The sequence below is a fragment of the Serinus canaria genome, chromosome 19, assembly GCF_022539315.1.
Source record: "Serinus canaria isolate serCan28SL12 chromosome 19, serCan2020, whole genome shotgun sequence".
Lineage (NCBI taxonomy): Eukaryota > Metazoa > Chordata > Aves > Passeriformes > Fringillidae > Serinus > Serinus canaria.
In genome coordinates this window covers 10,874,494-10,894,263 of record NC_066332.1, presented here as the reverse complement: position 1 = coordinate 10,894,263, position 19,770 = coordinate 10,874,494, and the positions used below count along the sequence as shown (strand labels likewise).

Genomic DNA, 19,770 nt, shown 5'->3' with positions numbered 1-19,770 from the left:
GAGCTGAGTACCATCCTTACCCTCCAGGGCTGGAAGGATGGAAATACCCATGGGAAGAAGAAGGAGAAGACCTCAACCATGGCTACACATCCTGTTCATGAGATGCTTGCTATTTCCCCAAGCAGAAATCACAGCACTTCCTGCTGCAGCTGGAAAGAAAGAATCCCTTGGAGGTGCTGGGAATGGGTACCCGAAATTTGCTTATTATCCAATGAAAGGGCCTGACAGGCTTCACCCCTCTGATAGGAATCCATAGTTCTTAGCATTCCCACCATGTGAAAAATTTCTTTTTCCTGCTGATGGGAAGAGAAGTTGGATTACAACTACTTCCAGAGTTAGTGAAGGCTGATTAGAAAAAAGATTGGTTCAGATTTGATCCCAGATCTATTTTTCCCTGGCATATCCCATTCCCAGCTCACAGAGACGTTAGTGCACACACATGGCACTCTGGAGGCTGATAGACCAGGGGCAGCAGGGACCCAAAGTGGTTCTGTGCTAAAATAACTCTCAAAGGGCAGATTGCAGCTAGGGTGTGCCTCACAACAGTATCCAGGTATTAAGGGATTAATGGAAAAGTCTAGATGTGACACAGTTAATTATACCCTGCTCCTATGGGAGAGAGGAGCTGACCCCAGGAAGCTGTGGATGCTGTGCCAGGACAGCTCTATCCATACGCCCCTGCCCCAGTATAGCACCACAGCAAAAATCCCAGATAATAATGGGCTGGAAACCACAGGTTTTGTCCAACAATTTCTCCTCTTTCCTTTTCTCTGTTTTTTTTTGTGTCTCTGCTGCTGCCAAAGCTTTGCTTCCCTCCCCGTAGGCAGAAATTGCTGGATATTTAGTCTGAGCTCTTTGCTCACCACCCAGAAGCTTTGGCTGGTACCTGATTGCTCCTCCACCCCCCAGACACTACTAATTCCTCAGGGAGCTCTCCTGTCAGAACAGCTGTGTTGAGGGGTGAGATCTGGGGGTTACAGAAAACACAGGCTGGGATGACACACCCCATTTGCTGGGAAAATCATCCCCAGGGGGCTCAGTGGCTGGTGTGAGGGCACTGGAAATAAGGCAAAGGAGAAAAGATCCAGTGTGAATGGAAAAAATGTGGATGGTTCCCAGTTCTGTGCCTGTGGCAATGGAACTCTTCAAATTTGGACATTTTAGCTAAAAAAATAAAAAATCTGGAATGTAGGAGCAGAGAGCAGCCCTATTTCTAGCTGCGACTCCTCCCAGTGTGCTTGGCCACCAAGCCGACTCAGAAATTGAAAGCACTTCTTCCCGAGCTATAAAAAGTGCTGGAGTGGAACTGCATGAGCCAGGAAGACAAACAAGGAAGCAGTTTGACCTTCTGTTGAGGACATGGGTAAAGCCAGGAGAGGATCTTGCTCAACCCACCTCTTGAGGCGCCCCCAAGGAAGGAAAGTTAGGGGCATAGCAGAAATTCTAGGCTGGATCCCACCCACCAAAATGTTGTCTGTGCCGTGTCCTAGGGCACCCCATGACCTCTCACCCCTCCTGTGTGAGGAGATGGTCTAGGACTGGCCCCATTCATCACCCCAAAACAATTCTGGGTTCCTTGTGCTTGGGAAGGATCAAAGGTACCATGGTGATCAGGGACAGAACATGGAGTGTCTCCTGGGACCACAAGGTGGAAGGAGCTCCACCAAAACGCAGCTCCCCTTTCCCCAGGCTGCTGAAAGGGTTAACAGCCTCACCTGACACCTGCTCCATGAATGCCAGCAGGATAGGATGGACTATGAGAGTTCCAGGTGACCACAAAATTCAGCAAACCTAGGAATACCCATCTTTGCCCTCTCGAGACAAGTATTTAACTCTGCAGAAGTAGCCAAACCTTGCAGACTGTTGGAACATTTCATTCCCATTAGTGAAGTGCACAAAACATTCCTGGCTGGAAAAACACCATCAGGTCACTGACTGGGAACAGCATCACCTGAAGAGATGAGCTCTTCAATGGCTTCACTGACTTAGTGCATAAGAAGCACGTCTACTGGCACAGCCATTCCCAGCATACACTGACTTCTTCAACACCCAGAAAGTCAAAGTCTTCCTCTGCCACTACTTCAGCATTCCCTTAAGACCTCAGAAGATGTCCTCACACCACTAACTGGTGCTGTGGGACTTTCCTCCTGAGCAGTTCCAAGGGTTGTAGAGCTGGACTGGGTAGTCTATATGGAGCAACCTAAAGCTGGCACACTTGGTAACCATGGTTCAGGATGAGAGGGACAACAGATGGGACCAGAGGGCATCGCCTCAAGCTGGACCAGGGGAGGTTCAGGTTCGACATCAGAAGGAATTTCTTCACAGAAAGCATTGTCCAGCATTGGAAAGGGCTTCCCAGAGGTGGTGGAGTACCCATCCCTGGAGGTGTCTAAGGAATGACTGGACATGGCACACAGAGCTCCAGGCTGGGTGACAAAGTAGGAATCAGTCACAGGCTGGAGTCAATGACCTTGGAGGTATTTCCCAATCCAAAGGATTCTGTGATGACCATGGATCAGCAAGATGAGGGCCAGCAGCAGTGTGACCTGCTGCCAAGCCTATGGAGATGCCAGAGTGGTGATCCATGCTTTATTCAGTGGGATGCAGAGGTTGCATTTAGTTCATTTAGAGGTGGGATGGAGAGGTTGTGCATGAACTGTGACTCCACCAGGATCAGGCTGGGGATCTAAGGGCTGTATCTGGCTTGTGTGGAAGATGCCAAGTGCTCTTTCCAGCAGTTAAAAAGAGCCTTCCTGGTGCCTGATCTTGGAGAAAGCTGTCTCTGCCCACAGCAGGAGATTGGGACCAGATGATCTTTAAAGATCCTCCAGCCTAACTTCAATGTTTCGGAACAGTCTCTTAGCACATTGAGCTGCCTTTTTAAACTGCAGAATCTCAGTCCCTTCTTTGGTGGACACTTCTCCAGCTTGCCAAGCCTCATACCAATGGAGAGCATGTCCTAAAGGTTGGTTGTGGTTGTGGTTGGTGTTGTGTGATGACAATGGGATCAGCTCTGTATCTGCTGCAGAATCGGATCCTGGCCACGGCTTCCAACAACATCTTCAGGCCAACACAGGGTGTCAGTCCTAACCATGGGCTGGGCTGGGAATGTCCATCAGCTTTGTCCTGGAGCCTGTGCCCTCCACAGTGCTCAGCACTCCCTCACCGATCCCCTCCTGCCCCTTGGCTGTGGAAGTTTGGTGCTCCAATAAAAAGGTGCCTTTGTCCCCACCAATGCAGAAAGTACCAGTCCACAGGCTGGGAACATTGTGGACTGAGGAAATAGGGAGCTCCAGAGTAGCTCTAGCTGTACTCAGCTCATAGGGAGGTTGCCAGGCTGGTTTGATGGTTTGGCCGTTAAACTGAGGTTCAAGGGTATCTGGGGTTGCCCCAATGTGCCACACTCGAGTCTTGAGGTGAAGAAGATCCTTTGTTGCTTGGCAGTGGAGCAAACTAATAAAACCCTGCTGAGCTGTGGCTACTTTATTCCAAGATTTTCATAATTTTAGATGCTATTTTTTACCTAGTCTCACTGTAAGCCAGCTTTGTGAGCGATATAGGGGTCTCTTTGAGCCAGGTCGTATAAGCTCTTGGATATCTATATCACACTCGAGATAGCTCAGCTACTTCAGATGGTGTAAAATTAGTAGGATGACTTCTGTGGCAGTGCTGAAAACAAAAAAGTTTTAATAAAAAGCAAAATAACAAACTCTTTACCAAAAAAAACCCCTAAACTAAGACAAAAAGCTCTTACTCCTAATAAAACACCTCACAAAAACAATTATTTCTTTTTGTTCTCTTCTCTTCTCTTTCTAATAAATTACTTAAGTGAGACTTTTTAGTTTCTGTCCAATTAACTATCCTTAAGTTTGAAGTAAAGACCCTAAAGTCTTATGAAGTATCTTTTTACCTAATTAAAAAGAAAAACTTTTAAATTTTTTTCCTTTTTTAAAAAACAAAAAAAAGAATGTTATCACTCCATCAAAAAAAACCCACATTCCTACACATGTGATGACACTAAATACCAGTTTAACACTATCAGCCTGTGCCCTTCCCCGGTGGGTGTTTAGTCCTGTTGTGCGAAGTACTTCCCCATGCAGGAAAGAGGAAACTTCCATCAGAGAAAGGGATCCTTTGGGAGAAGCAGCTTCTTTTGCCAGGGCCAGCCAGCCTGGAGACTTGCTGCCTATTGTTACCATTTGTCTCTTTTACTGGAATAAAAGACGGATGTGAGCAGCTCAGCACTCTTGAGAGAGCCTGAGGCATCGTGCTTTATTTGAATTAGTAGATGCTGGTTGGAAAATAGTTTTTTCCATGTTCTCATGGAAGTGAACAAGAATACAGAGTTTCGTATGTGCAAACTGTGTTGCAAAGTGCTTGTGCCAGAACCTCAGGGAGACCCAGGAATTGCCCCCTCTCCTCCTCAGAGCCCAGAAAACAGGGGATGGCATCAGTGGGGGGACCTCAGCAGTCATGGCCCACTGGGCCTAAAGAGAACAAAGAAAGCCTGAACACACATAGCACAGAATACTGGAATGGTTTGGGTTGGAAAGGACCTTAAAGGTCACCCAGTTCTAACCCCTGCCATGTCCAGGGACAACTTCCACTAGAGGAAGACCAGGGTGCTCCAAGCACCATCCAACCTGGCCTTAAACACCTCCAGGGATGGGGCAGACACAGCTTCTCTGGGCAACCTGTGCCAAGGCCTCACCACCCTCACAGCCAGGAATTCTTCATAGCATCCCGTATCTATCCACTCTCTGTCAATCTGAAGCCATTCCCCCTTGTCCTGTCACTCCAGCCCCTTCTCTAAAGTCTCTCTCCAGCTCTCCTGGAGCCCCTTTAGGCACTGGAGGGGCTCTAACATCTCCCCAGAGCCTTCTTTTTGCCAGGTGAACACTCTCATCTGTCTCAGCCTGCCTCCAGAGCAGAGGGGCTCCAGGCCGCAGCACATCTTTGTGGCCTCCTCTGGACTCACTCCAACAGCTTGACTTTAATTCCTGGAATTGTCCAAAGCCAGGCTGGACAGGGCTTGGAGCAACCTGGTCTCTCTCGGAGCACCTGGTCTAGGAAGGTGTCCCTGCCCATGGCAGGAAGTGGAATAAGCTGAACTTTAAAGGTGCCTTCCAACCCAACCCTCTTGGTGAATCCATAATAAACTATTCAGTATCTGCGTACGCCTTTGAGAGAATAATTCACCTTTCTACTGTGGACTGGGATCATTTACTCTGTGATTAGCCTGGAACAGCACACCATGTATAATTAGTCCAGCCATGGACTGGACTTGCACATCCGGGCTAAAACACCAGCTGTGCTGCCTATTTTTGCTGTCACCCAGGGAACAGGCTGTCCCCCAGGAAGTTTTCTTATTTGGTGACTGCAAAATAAATCAGCCAAGCTGGTGGCAGGGATGAGGGCCAGGATCCAGCCCTCCCTCCAGCCCTCATGCTGCTGTATGACTCCTAGCTGCTGACCCTCTGTCCCAGGTTCAGAGGGTAAGAGCCATCAGCGGGTGATGGGATGAAGATGGGCACAGAACCCAGGTGATGGGGCTTGTGCTGCAGTGCCATGTGCCAGACAGTGCTGGAGCAGGCGATGCTCATCCTGGCCACACGTCACGTACATGGGATGATGCAATGGGCTGCAATGGGCACCTTCTCCCCATCCTTGGATTCTCAATCTTTCAGCCAAAAATTGTCCCTCCTGCAGCTCCAGCCCCTGTTCAGAGTTTTTTTCTTCTGGGAGAGCAAAGCTGGGATGAGTCACCCCCTCCTCATGACAGATGCCCACATCCCACATGCCCTTCCTGACTGTTTTCACTGGACTTGGGTCACGGCCAGGGGCAGCAGAGGGACCACACTCATTCCAGAGTACTCTGATGGGGAATTTAGTGAAAACTCTGCTTTCCTGGCTGTTTCTCCTCAGCTCTGCAGATGGATGGAGTTAAACTGGATAAATTTCAGAAGGCAAGAAACCCCCTGCACCCCTAGCACAGGACATCCTTGGGGGGAAAGTACATGCTGAATGGGAGGGAAAGGGGTTTTTGGGGGACCAACATCCCCCAGCATCCCCGTCTTCCCACTCAGCCACTGGTGTAATTCAGGGCAAGGTTCCCCCTTGCCACTTGGTGGTCCAAAACCATCATGTTTTCCCAGCTACAGAAGCTCCTGGACTCAGTGGCAGTACTTTCAGCACCAAATCTATTCATCCTCCTGAGGCTTAGCTGCTTCTGGAGTCCATCCCCACATTAAAAAACTCAAATATTTCTGCATCTAAAATAGATATTTCTATATCTAAAAAAAACTCCTAAACCCCTCCATCGCTGCGTGCACTAACGAGAAAAGCAGCCCCATATCTGGTACACAGCAAACTATTTTCTTCCCTGGGGATGGAAATAAGTTTCTAAGAGGGACTCTCTGAAAAGAGATGAGATGATTCATTACCTCACTGCTGAAGCTGCATTCAATCCCCAGCACCTCTAGTTCCTAGTAAAAGCCAGGAGACCAAAAGCACGGGGGTTCACACAGCACTAAACCCAGGAGCTCTTTTTCCTGGAGATGAAAGGGCCATGAATGAATCCCCTGTACCACCCACTCCCCCAGGATGGGCTCAGCTGCCATCAGCCCTCACTCCCCACAGCCAGGAGCTATTTTTTCCTGTTCTTGCTAGTGTCAATATGCTTCTTTAAATATCTTTTCTGAGAGGCAGTATATATATAGCCCCACTTTGGTGCTTTGAAAGGAGCCTCATTTCCTATGTAAGAACTGAATTTCTTGACAAAGCTGCTGGTGGTTGCAGCATCTGAACCACAAAAATTGTATTTTTTTCAGTAGTAAATGGTATTTCCTTTGCAACTGTGAGTTGGACCGAGCTGGGTCTGATCTGAAATCAGCTGGGCTGCAGTGTTTGGAAGACACAGGACCATATTCCCACTTATAAGAATGATGGGAGAAAAGGATTAACTGCATTTATGGGGCTGTGATGGCGGCCCAGAGGTGGCACAGCCCATGGCAGGGACAGGATGGGCACAAAGCTGCTTTTAACCTGCCTTTGGCTGTGAAAAACTCGGGTTCACATATCAAAAGGATTTATTAACTTACACTGAGGGAGAAAAAAAAATCCATTTCATTTGCACCATTTCTCTGCACCTGGTTTTAGAGAAGGCAAGGTAGCAGCAAGGAAGGAAGCAAAACATCTGTGCAGCCCCTGAGGGATGGCTCATACTAAGGGCATTAAAACCTTCCTGAGATGTGGCATCATCTGCATTCAGAGTTCTGCATTTCCCTGACATGAAAATGCCACTTCTTCCCACTGGGAAATCCTTAGCAGGAGAGTCTGATATCCCCAGCACCACCCTGGGGACTCTGAAGGCAGGAGTGGAGACGTAGCAAGCAATCACCTTCTGCTGCAAATATGTCTTTGCAGGGTAATTCCTGAGTCATGAACTGCTTTTATTGTTGCACACAGTCCTAAGGACCCAGTGTGTAAATGTGCCAGAGATAGTGGCAGCTGTGGGAAGTCCAAGTGGTCCCTGTTGCCTTTTGCTACTCCCTGAATTTCCCAGAAAAAAACTGCAGCAAACGAACCTAAAATGTAAGTTGTTTAGATTTTCTGCAGGAATTTTAAAGAAGCGTCTCCACCCAACCCTTACCCTTGTCAGAATGGACTACCCTTGGAATTGTCCCTATGGCAGGGACCATGCTAGGCGTGCAGCCTCATTGGTAAAAAGCCCCAGCAGCCATGAGCTCTGGGAAACAAACATGGAATTTCTGTAGCTCCTCCACAGCCCCAGGCACTGTCTCCACCTCATGTCCTCACCCCTGGGGTACAGCACAGACTCAGGGCAGCCTGCAGTGGTGTGGGACATGATGGCTCCTGACGGAGCACAGCTGGGCACTGGAGCATTGCTCAGGATGGGAGACACAAAAGAATTATTTGGTGACTTTGCAGCCCAGGAGATGACAACACACCACCACAATATGCTGCCTCCCTTCCACCCAAAACCCACAGGGCAGGGACAAGGACAAAAGATCAGGGCATGTCCTGCTGCAACTTCAAGGGCACTTCCCTCAATTTTGATGTCTGAGCATTTTTGCCCCATCCAGTGATGGGTTTACAAAAAGAAGGAACAGGTTGGTGCAGGAAGAGCTGAGCTGTGCAAGGATCTTTCCACACCTCCAGCCTTCCAGGAGTCAGCTGCTGCTTTGCTTGGGAATGTCATGTACCACCTCTGGGAGTCTGCAGTTGCACCTGCACTGATGCCTTGCTGGCCATACACCTGCTGGGAATAAAGGGAAACATCCCATGGCAGTCCAAAACATGAGTGAAGGAGCAGGAGAGCCTGGGACATCACCTCTGGAGCATCATCCCTGTCCTGCTGAAGTCCTGTCTCCTTCCAGCTCTGATTTCATCCTCTACACTTTGGCTCATCTGATTGTTGAACATCAAGTCTTTGCCAACTAGCCAAGCAGAGAAGGAATTTCAGTCCTTGGCTCCATCATGGCACAAGGATGTCTGCTGTGGACAATTACAGTGTAGAAAGAGGAAGAAGTAGGGAAGGTCCCAAGGAGGGAAGATCCCAAGCACTACCCAAAGAAGACCTTCCCTGCAGAGCTCCAGCTCCAGGACATGCCCCTTAATCCAACCAGAAGAACTCGGAGGGGATGCAAACATCAGATGCCATGTGAAACACAAACATTTATCTTAAAATATGGCAGAATTTTCACGTTTGGGGCTTTTTCTCCTCTGTTGGTGACCGTTGCTGTGCCCAAAGATTTGTGCTGAGGTTGAGGTCATGAATGGTGAATCACCACGTGAAACACCAGCAAAGGGGGAACAGCCATTGCAACACTCATCCTCCCATGGCAGGACTGCACCCAGCTCATCCTGATGGCAGCAGAACCGCAGGATTTGGTGTTCCTGTTGCTCAATTTCCTATGAAAACTATTAGCACTAACAGAAAAGGAAGAGAGGAGTCCTTGGCTGTGTCTTGTTCTCCCTGAGCTGCTCTTGCCCAGCAGGCAGCAAGGACAGCATGAAAGGAACACCACGTCTGGGCATGTCCTCAGGTTTCCCACATTTGCATTCCCAGGAAAATTGAGATACTAGAACAACTGTAGGAGCAGAAGAGAGGCCACCAGGAAATTTATTTGTTTGTCTGCAAGCCAACAGATGGAGGTTGTCAGGGCAGAGTTGTTATGCAATGTAATGACCACCATTGAAGCTTTCCACCACCAAAATATCCCGTCACTGTGGAGCCACTCCAGCACCAGCTTACCACCACCACAGAAACATCCTACCACCACAGAAATATCCCACCACCAGACCTCCCCACTACTAGGGTGTTCTACCACCACCACAGCTTCATAGGGTGCTCTTGTTCTTCCAGACTGAGCTCAAACCACAGAAACTGGGTGCTGCCAACCCAAGCAAGTGCTCCTCAGGCTCCCCAATGACCCATTTGGACACACTTTCTGCTCAAAAAAGTGCAGAAAGTGTGTCCAAATGGACACACTTGGACACACTTTCCTATTTGGGAAAGTGTTTGGGCTCTTTTAGCCCAAAATAGGCTTTGGGCTAAATGTGCTGCTGCTCTGAGACAGCGAGGATTGGAGGGGAGGGAAGGAGTGTGTACATGTTGAAAACACAGGGAAATTTTTCATTTTAAAGCCATTTAACAGGTGAAAGTTTTCTTAAAATAAGTCACTTTCAAAAAGAAAAAAAAACCCCAAACCCACAAAGTTTCTCTGAAAAAAACCTCAGAAAGAAGAAGTTGGACAAAAACTGTATGACCAAGGCCTAAGGGGTGCCTGGCAAGTTCTCTAAACTGGATAGAGAGAATTATGCAAAAAGAAAAAAAAAAAGAGGGGAAAAAAAAAGAGTTTGAAAGGGAATTGCATGGAGCTGAAGCACAGAAAAAGGAAAAGCCATCTGGAAATTAGATGAGGAAGATGAAATCCAGCTCGTAGAGATGTGGGGAGTGGTGCTGCCCCACTGCCCTCTCCACTCGACCCTTCCCAGAAAGCCATGAGTTCAGAGGGAATCCGAGAGAGCTCCAGGCCCATAGGGCTGTTGCTGACACAAGGAGCCAGAAGGTTCCAGGAGCAAACCAGTTCCATTCCTACCTTTAGCAGTATGAATAAATAATTGATGTCTGAGGCAACCTGAGCAGGAAGGTGAGCAGAGCCCTGCACATGATCCTGCATCCAACTTCACAGCCTGGTGGGTTTTCTTCCTGCAAAACTCCCTCAGACATGATCCTTGGTGTTTATTCCATTCCTAAGCCACCTCCCACGTGGTGCTCCCACTCTGGGCTCATCCAAGTCTGCTCCCACTGGTCCCACTTCTACCCTTGCTTCTGCCTCAGTTTCCCTCCCTCTCCTGCAGTAGGTCTGGACAGCTCCGCTTCACTGGTACTTTCCATCCCCAGACACGCAGCAGGGCCAAGCTGTCCCCAGCTCCCTCTGCTGCCATCCCTCTTTCTTTACTCCCCCCATGCCTTGTCCACACATTTCCCCAGCTGCTCCAAGCACATCCTTTCCCCAAATCACCAGCTTTTTCCACCAAAGCACTCCTGCTGCCCCTCCAGCTTGGCTGCCACCTTTCCTCTGCACAGGACATCAATCCATCACCTAAAACCTGAGTGAAGGGCCCCATCCAGATACTCTGGATGCTGCTGAGAAGCAAATTCTGTCTGCTTTTCAACATACAGCTGCCTCTTCCCAGGAGCCACCTGCAGGGACAGACCTTGTCCACACTTGGGGTCCCTGAGTGACACTGGAGCAGAATCCAGGGGGGTGACTGGTCAAAGATCCACTCCATGTCCCCTCCAGCCAGTGACGACACAGGCTATGTGTTCTCAGGATGGTTCCAAGGACAGGGTGGCACTGTCCTGGGCATGATGCCTGCCTGTGGCTGGGCTTGGAGACGCGGCATCTCAGGCCAGGGAGTGAATGTTCCCGAGCCCCACTGGTGGGGAGGCCAGGCTGAGCAGACACTGCTGCTCTGGAGCACCCCGGGTGCCACTGCACCCTGATGTCCCCGGGTGTTCCTCTAAGGCCAGGATTCAGCCCCAGCTGAATGGACCCCAGAGGGTCCCCATCCCTGTCCCCCCATTGCGACCCACCGGGTGGGTGGGGCCACCCCGCCCCGCCCCATCAATACCCACCTACCTGGCCAGCCCTGCCCACTGGCGCCAGCCCAGCTCGACTGGGCCGGTCGCGCCCACCCTTCCAAGCTCCGCCGCTTGTGTCAACACCAACCTGCTGGACAACTGGAGCTGTCCCCGCCCTCGGCTCACCTGGCTGACTGCACCCACCCAAATAACCTCGCCCACTCTGGCTAACCTCGCCCGCTCGGCACAGCCGCGCCCCGCTATATCCGATCCAGGCACCTGGCGGGCCGTTCCCATCGCATCGCGCCCCAGCCGGGGCGCGCCCCCTCAGCTGGCACCTTCCCTTCCTCGTCGTTCGCATCCCCCGCCCCGCCCCGCTCCGCCCGCACCTGGGCGCGCTCGAAGCTCTCCCGCTCCGCCTCCAGGCCGCCGCCGCCCGCCCGCCAGCTCAGCACCTTGGGCAGCGGGTTGGACACCTGCTTCATAGTGCTGCTCACGCGGTCCATGGCCGCCCCGGGCCCGCCACCGCCCCGGCCCCGCCGTCCCGCGCAGCGCCACCGCCGCGCGGGCCCTGCGCCATTGGCCCGTCCACCTGCCACTCACGGCGGGGCACGCCCCGCGGGCACCACCCTTCCACCAGAAGCTCCGCCCACCTACCCGACTTCTCGCTCTCATTGGTTCCCGGCGTGGCCTCCGGGAAGGAGCGGCCTCTGGGGAGGCCCAGCCCCGGCGTGGCAACCGCCAAGCGCATTGGTTCACTGGACGCCAGTCAGCGCTAGCTGGCGTCCCCCAAGCGTCTCCTGCCCATTGCTCCGCCTTAAGGGGCCGCGCCTTTAGCACCGGCCACCCAGGCGATGCGGCCACGCCTTCGCACGGTACCCTTCAGTAATTGGCCCCCGACCCTGCCGCTCACACTTCAGCGTCCCGCCCCGCCCCTCACCGGTTTGGATCGCGGCGCCCCCTGGCGGCCGTGGCGATGCCGCTGATGTCGGGCCCTGGCAGGGATAGGGCCTCATCCGGGCCTCGCCGGGAAGGGCTCGGCCGTGTACGGGGCGCCGCCGCGGGGTCCGCCGGGCCCGGGGGTTCGCTGTCCAAAGGCTCTGAGCCGCGGCTGAGCCATTCGGGTCCGCAGGCCGCCGGCGTCCTTAAAGGTCGTCTGTGGGGCCTGCGAGGCTGCGGCCCCTCAGCCGAGGCCAGAGTGTGACCACGGGGGTGACACGGCACCGCTGCACCCTCCCTGCTGCCCGTCCCAGGCCCAGCCCGGCCCCTCTCGGAGCTGAGCCCCCGTGGCGCACGGGGGTGTTCATGACTCAGCCCCGCCTGGGGCCGGGGTCGGGGAGGCGGCTGCACCGTGTGCCAGCGCCAGCACGGCCCCGGCAGCCTGCGGAAGGGTTGTGCCAGGCTTTGCCGTTGTGGGATCTGGGCTGTGGGTGGGAGCTTTCGGGGTGTGCGGGGGGGGGCGGAGCGGGTGCTGCAGGCACAGCTGGCAGAGCCCAGCAGGAAGGGTGTAGCATTGGCAGAGCTGTGGGGGCAAAATGTGGTTACAGTGTCTGAAAAAGAATAGAGACGTGAGAGAAACATTTTGCTTCCCCTGAACAGCTGGACTGTGTTTTATTATAACCTGATCTGAGCCTGTGTCTGTGGTCCTGTCACTCTGATCAGAGATTTTTGTAGAATTTGATTGGATATCAGGAAGGAGTTCTTGGCTGTAAGGGTAGTTGAAGCCCTGGCACAGGTTGCCCTGAGAAGCTGTGGCTGTCCCATCCCTGGAAGTTATCCAGGCCACATTGCATGGGAGCAACCTGGTCTAGTAGAAGGTGTGCCCATGGCAGGGGGTGGAATAAAAAATGATACAACTTCTAAATTTTAAAAATAACTTTAATCAGGTGTTTTGTTCATCTTGCCCAGGAAGGGAATGGAAGTTTCTTTTCAATAGACTGTTCCCTGGGCAAGACCTGATGAGCTTAACACTTCAAGGGACTGGGAGCCACCAGAGGATGCATGAGAGATAAGCAAATGTTAATGAACATCAATGCCTGAACATCCTTCCTGGTGTGTTGGAGACACTTGCCTGGGAAAAGATCATAAGAGAAGAAAGAGAACCTGATTAGCAGCTAAGGTGAAGGGATCGATAACCAATAGGAAACCAAATTCTAAGAATTGTGTAACTTGGGACCAATAAACATTGAACCAATTAATCTCTCTGAGTTTTGACTGTATAAATATGTGAGAAATCTAGAAAAGAGACGTGTGTGATGGAATTATTTTCTTTGCACAACCCCATGTGCAAAGAAAATAATTTCATGTGTGGATGAAATTACTTCTGTTGCACATCCTGGCCAGAATAAAATAATGCTTGAGTTCTCTAACACTAAAATTTGTTGGAAAGGTTGTGTTTTTCCTGCTGTTTCAGTGACAGGATGAACTTTAAGTTTCTTCCAACCCAAACCATTCTGGGATTCTCTCAACCTGGTGAATTGATGACTCCTGTAATTTTGACCAGGACTACCATCATATTCCAGAGGCGAATTTATCACTTGGAACATTTCTGCAATACTGGGAGAAATTACTTTTTTTTTTGTGAAGGGACTGAAAACTGAATCCCCAGATATGGCAAATGGCCTGTGCTGGAGTTGTGCCAGCTGGGTTCCTGAATACTTAAAAGCAGATCATAACAAATCAATGACTTTGCTCTGGGTGGGGAGGAACTGTGCAAAACACTGCTGGGGTGATGGAGCAATCTGGAAACAGCTTTTGAGCATGTGGGCTGTCAGGCGCTCTTGTATAAGCAATTCTCCCAGCATATCTCTCTTTTGTGGCTTTTCAGCTGAAATAATTGCCACACCAGGACCCTCCTGGAGCTGCCTGGCAGAATGTGTGACAGGCTGTTTGCATCACAGGCCTTCCCAGTCCCTGTGCATTGGATATCAAATCCCAGCCGATGGGAAATGGCCTGCACTGAGCAGCAAGGCCATTCCTCCCACTGCGGCTTGTCTCAACTGCCTGTCTGCATTGTCCTTAATGAACTTTCTGGAAACCTGCCTCCTTCTTGGGGCTGCTCCCAGGGGAGGTTTAATGGTTTCATTCATCCACTGTTGCAGCGAGATGATTAATAATTGAAGAAATTATGTCATTCCTGAATAGAGATGGAGGAAAGGAAGAGCAAAGGAGGGCACTGGACAAAGGTCAGCGGTATCCTTGTGATCTCTCCCACCCTCCACCTTACTCGGGGAGCCCATGGCAAGGGACCACTAGGCTGAGGCCTGGTGTAGCTACACCCTCCTACTGAAGAGCAGAGCCACATCCTCTTCTTCCCTAGCCAGGGCTCAGTGCTCACTCTGGGACCTGGGCAGGAGCAGAGGAAGATGCTTTCATATAGGATAGAAGAGGCTGTTTCTACTAGCTGCTCTTGCCTCCCCCAGGAAGGGGCTGTAACAGGATGGAACTGGTATCCAGCCCATGAGCGTCTGGTTAGACCACCCTGGGCTGGCCCATTCCATGCAACATCTCTGCTGGAATGTGCTGTGGGGCTTTGCAGGGATTTGAGTGGCTCCTTTCCGGTGAGAGAGGATGCCTTGTTTTCAGGTAGTTGAGAGGGGAAGGCACAGAGCTGTTCTTGTGGAGCGTCTGTTCCTCTGTCTCAGGTTCCATGGGGACATAATGGGGAAGGGCTGAAACTGAGCAGGGTGGAGGTAGAGCAGGTTGGGCATTGCTCTTCCTCCCCAGCAGGTCCTTTTTGGAAGCCATGGCTGGGGTTCACCTGCTCTGAATGCTCTGTTCTCACTCCTGTCCAAGAGGCTGGACTGCAGGGTGATGACAGAGCCTCTCATGGGAGTTTCTGGCCTGTGTGGGGACAGACATTGTCTGGACATGGAGAGGATAATGTGTGCCCTCTCTTTTTTCCTGCTGAGCAGTATGTGGCACCCACCAAGTGCTGCTCAGGCCAGGCAGGTGGGACTGGAGTTCATCCTTCCCCTGTTGCAGGGCTCTGTAGGGCAGTTTCCTCCTCCTGCTCCATGCCCAGAGGCTCCTGTCCACAGGACCCTAAAGGGGGTCTGCTCCCATTCTGTCAGGACATCCTTAACCCAAAGGGGAAAGACAAGTGCCAGGAGAGGGGCCTGAAGGGACTGCAGGGGCTATAGGCCCTGTCCAGGGCTCAAGGATGCTCTTTTTGCAGGGGCTGGGAGCTAGAGTCTGTTTTTACAGTTCCCTCCCCAGCCAGAGTCCCCGGGTGCTGCTGCAAAACACATCACCCTCCCATGGTGTGGCCTGGGCTCAGGGAGAGCACAGATCCCCCTTGTTTCAACAGCAAAACAGAATCACAGAGCTCCACAGTCCTTCTTCTGTTATCTTGCTGGCTGTGCCAGAGTGGGCTGTGCTAAGACCCTGCTCTTTCACCCTTGGAGGTGGGAAAAATGGATCCCAAATGGATCCCCTTCAGTAGTCCCTTTACACATTCCAAGGCACACCATCCTGATCCCACCCAAGAAGATGAGCAATTCCTGGGGCCACACCTTGAAAGGGCAGTGGCAATGTCAGGCCTTCCATAAACCAAATCCTGCAGCCCCAGATGCAGCCCTGCCCTGGTGATGGGGTAATTTTCTCAGACTCTGGGATAAAAACAACTTCTGAGCCAAAGTACCCAGCTGGAATGGGAATGGTAGTGGTCCAGACCCAGCAAGAGGGTCCTTGGGGAGCTAAGATTGTGCCAGGAGGAGCAGGCATGGGAGCATGGGGAGAATTTTCATCTTTTGATCCCATGTTTTGAATGCTTTGGGCAAACTAAGCTGCTAAGTGTTTGCTTGTGCTCCCAAAGACCCTGGACTGCTATGAGGGGCAGGGACAGTCTTGGTGCAGGACCTGGGAGAGCATTGGAGAGAACTGGAGTCTTGGGAGAGCATTGGAGGCAGAACAGTCTGGGATTGGGAGCTGGTGAGGACTCCTTGGCTAAGGTGCTTGAGGTCCAATAGGGCCCTCACCTCTGTCCTGTCTAGGCCTCCTATTTGCCCAGGTGTTACAAGGAGGGCTGTAACCCCAAAACTTCATCTGCTGTGTTTCCTGCACAGAAGCCTCAGTGACTGCCTCTGCTTGCCCAAGAATTCAAAAGCAAAGCTGAAGAGGTTTCCAGATGGATCTGTAGGAGAAGACCTGAATGCCACAGGGACATTGGGCTGCAGGGGCAGATGCCTAGGTGAGAAACTAGCTCATGAGCAAGACCTGGAGGTGGGAAGTGTTTTTTCCACTTGCTGGAGAGTGTCCCCTTGGCATGGCCAGCAGGTCTGGCTGGAGCACCCCACCAAGCCCAGGTCTCTTCCAAGGCGGGACATGGCAAGCCTGATTTCACAGAATCAATTGGTTGGAAAAGACCTCTGAGATCATCAAGTCCAACTGATGACTGATCACAACCATGTCAATTAGACCATGGCACTAAGTGCACATCCAGTCGTCTCCAGGGATGGTGACTCCACCACCTCCCTGGGCAGCCCATTCCAATGTCTGATAACCCTTTCTGTGAATAAATTCTTTCTTATTATTCCTTTATTTCTGTATTGGGAGCTTTGACTGCCAGTGTTGGATTACTGAGGAAAGGATTTCTGTGTAAGACTTGGGGTGTGCAGAGTTGAGTGTGGGAGCCGTGTGCTCTTTGCAGAGCAGTCTTGGGAGAGCAGAAGGCAGGTACTGCAGCAGGACATGGATGTGGAGAGATAGTATATCCCTGTCTTCCCTTTATTATGGAGGAAACATTCTGGCTATCTACAACTCCCTGGCAGGAGGGTGGAGCCAGGTGGGGGTCAGGCTCTGCTCCTAGGGAACAAGTGATAGGACAAGGGAAAACAGCCTCAAGTTGCACCAAGGGAGGTTCAGGTTGGATATTAAGGAAAATTTCTTCACTGAAAGAGTGGTCAAGCATTATAATAGGCTGCCCAGGGCAGTGGTGGAGTCACCATCCCTGGAGGGATTTAACAGAGATAGAAATGTGATGCTTAGGGCTACAGTTAGTGGTGGCCTTGGCAGTGCTGTACTCAATAATGTTAGGAGTCTTTTCCAGCCTGAATGACTCCATGATTTCTATGTTTTCTATGATCCAACATCCACCAGTACTCCTGTCAAATGTTGTTTTCAGGATTCCTGCAACTCCATGGCCTAACTTGCAGATGTACCTCCAGCTGATGACAACAGGCAGCAGAGTGTGCAAAGATAATGCAGCCATCACTCTGGTGCTTGGCAGCCTCAGGTCCTGCCCGTCTCAAACCCAACACCAAATGGTTTTATTTCCTTTTCTCTGAACCATGGCTAAATCTGTCATGCTGTGCTGCAGCTGCAGGACAAGCCCTGATCAGCTCCAGGCCAGTTGCTACTCAGTACTGAGGACCTCGTTGGGAAAACAAAAGAGTTGTGGCAGAGGCATCATTTGGCTGTCCTGGGAAGTCCCACCACATTTCTGTGAGGGCCACATTCCAACATGGCATCCAGCCACATCCTGCTCTTTTAGTCTCCTGGTCACAAAGTGAAGCTTTTATAGGTGCCCCAAATTTGTCTTGGAAAATTGCATAGACTGCAGCAATTTATTTCTGCCTTGCTGTGTGCTTAGAGACTGTTAGAGACTGTTTTTCTGCTGATATTTACCAAAAATATTTATCTGGAGGCCCATCCTGGTGTGCCTGAAGATTTCAGTCCAGGGATTTCAATGTAATTTCACAAGCTGCTCTGTAGCCCTGATGGTCCTGTTGGACCAGTTGTCCTGGGGAATCAAAGGTGAACAGTCACAGAAGATGTAGACTAAGGATCCATCTGCATTGGCCTTGATGCCTCTAGATGTGGCCACAGCAGACCCCTTGAAGAGACAGATCAATATTTGTACTGCACCCTGGAGTGTGCTCCCAGCCTCCAACCATTCTCATTTTCCAGATCTTCTCAAGCTTTCACGCTGAAATCCAAGCTCAGACTCAAGGAAATTTCCTTGTCCTTACCATGTCCCTTGGCAAGGAGCTCCTCATGTGAAGAGCTGCCTCCCTCTGTTCCTTTTGAACCTTCCTCTTGCCCACTCCATTGAATAATTCGTGGTTCCTGCTCTGGGGCAGACAGTGACTATTCGCTTTTTCCCTCTTTCTAGGCCACTTATCATCTTGCAGACATCAATTCTCATGTGGAAAGTCTCAATTCTTCTCGAAAATACTTCTCATCTGAGATCTTGCTTGGAGCTGAACCACCCTGGGATCTCTGGCCCCAGTCATTGTCTTTCTATTTCTAACTGGTTTCCTCACAGTTAAACCCAGTTTCCCACATTAGTGATCCAGCAGCTCCCAGGAGCACTGTGATAAAGTGATCCCCCAGACATGGCTCCAGCCTAGGAGGTGGTGAGGTGGAGCAGGCTACCCTCAGGGCTGAGCAGAGGTTTCCTCCCACATCCCCAACCTGGTGATGGATCCAAAGATACTCTGTTTGGTTTCTATCTATAGCTGAAGCACACCATAAGGTGGAGTATATACAGTCTCCATAAATAGCCACTATTTAGGATGTGGCTATTTATGGAGGAGGTTTTAGAAATCAAAATATTTAGAGGTTTGCATTATTTGTCCTGGTAAGAAGGAGCAAAAATACAGAATCTTTAAGGAAGGAACAAAGCTGAGGAAAACAGTGAATAGGGGAAATAACAGAGGTGTCGAAACCTCCAAAAATTCCTTTTGGTTGAATGGAAGCAGGAAATACAGCATGGTGTATCCAAAAGGAGAGAGAATTCATTGACAATGTTGAGGCACATTTATGTTCCTGCTATAAAATACTGATTTTTCAAAACAAATCTTGACATTTCAATCAAAACTGTAGTTGAATGTTGTGGAACATCCAGAACACTCAACTAAAGCTGCTCTGAGCTGGGCTGTGTTTGTGTGAGCCATGGGCAAGTAGGCTCCAGCTCATTCCTCAGTCTGTTCTCCTCCTCCCAGTTTTATTCTGGTCCCTGTGTGGAGATGTGTCCAAATAATGTAGGGTTAGTCTCAATGGGAATTTGTGCAAGTTTGTTTCTGAATGTGTTGATAGAAATGGAAGGAGCAGGGAATGGAAAGATGGAAGAGTGTTAGTGACACCTGATCTTGGAGGACTTTTGCAACATTAATTATTCTGTGGTTCTGTGATTCTGTGACTCACACTGAGCAGTTTATTAGCACTGCTCAGAGAAGACTGTGACAGGTTTAGAGGTTGCCACTGGTAATAACTGACCACAAAAATGTTGGAGTTTCCTGACCTCCCTCTCCGTTTCAGCCATATTTATAATATTTTCTTGGGAAAAGATAAAGTTAGAGTTGATGTCATTTACAGATTAGTTTCATTAGTAGCATAAACAGAGGTGAGAAAAGTAATATATATTCCTGAGTTAAGCAAAGTTCAGCTTTTGATTTCCATCTAGAGCATTCCTTTGACTTAGTTTTCATTAGCTGCATTGTTTTCCATGGAGTCTATCCACAACACTGCTGTGTCACTCCCATCTTTTGTTTTATATTTGCTTTGATTTCAACAGAGAATTACTGCAATGCCTCCGTGTTGCTCCATCCTTTGTTCTGTGTCTCCCTTGGAGTGGCACTGGCACACCAAGCTCCATCAGCATTCCTGCTCCTACGGTGTGCAGGCAGTTTGTCGCTGTCCTTGCACTCCTTGCT

The 19,770-nt window shown here is 50.5% G+C and overlaps 1 protein-coding gene across 7 annotated transcripts in view; it reads right to left on the bottom strand.

The window, feature by feature from the left end:
* The window catches only part of HIP1 (huntingtin interacting protein 1), a 44,587-nt gene extending 32,585 nt beyond the window's left edge, over window positions 1-12,002 (bottom strand). For 5 of the 7 annotated variants that reach the window (XM_050981697.1, XM_050981699.1, XM_030230708.2 and 2 more), the window contains exon 1: window positions 11,503-11,664. In XM_050981697.1, the coding sequence (XP_050837654.1) occupies window positions 11,503-11,619 (117 nt within the window). In that variant the 5' untranslated portion in view covers window positions 11,620-11,664. Of the gene's footprint in view, window positions 1-11,502; window positions 11,665-11,770 lie in introns of those variants that run through there. The other 2 variants (XM_050981702.1, XM_050981698.1) reach the window with 2 other exon arrangements.
* Window positions 12,003-19,770: the final 7,768 nt, after the last annotated feature.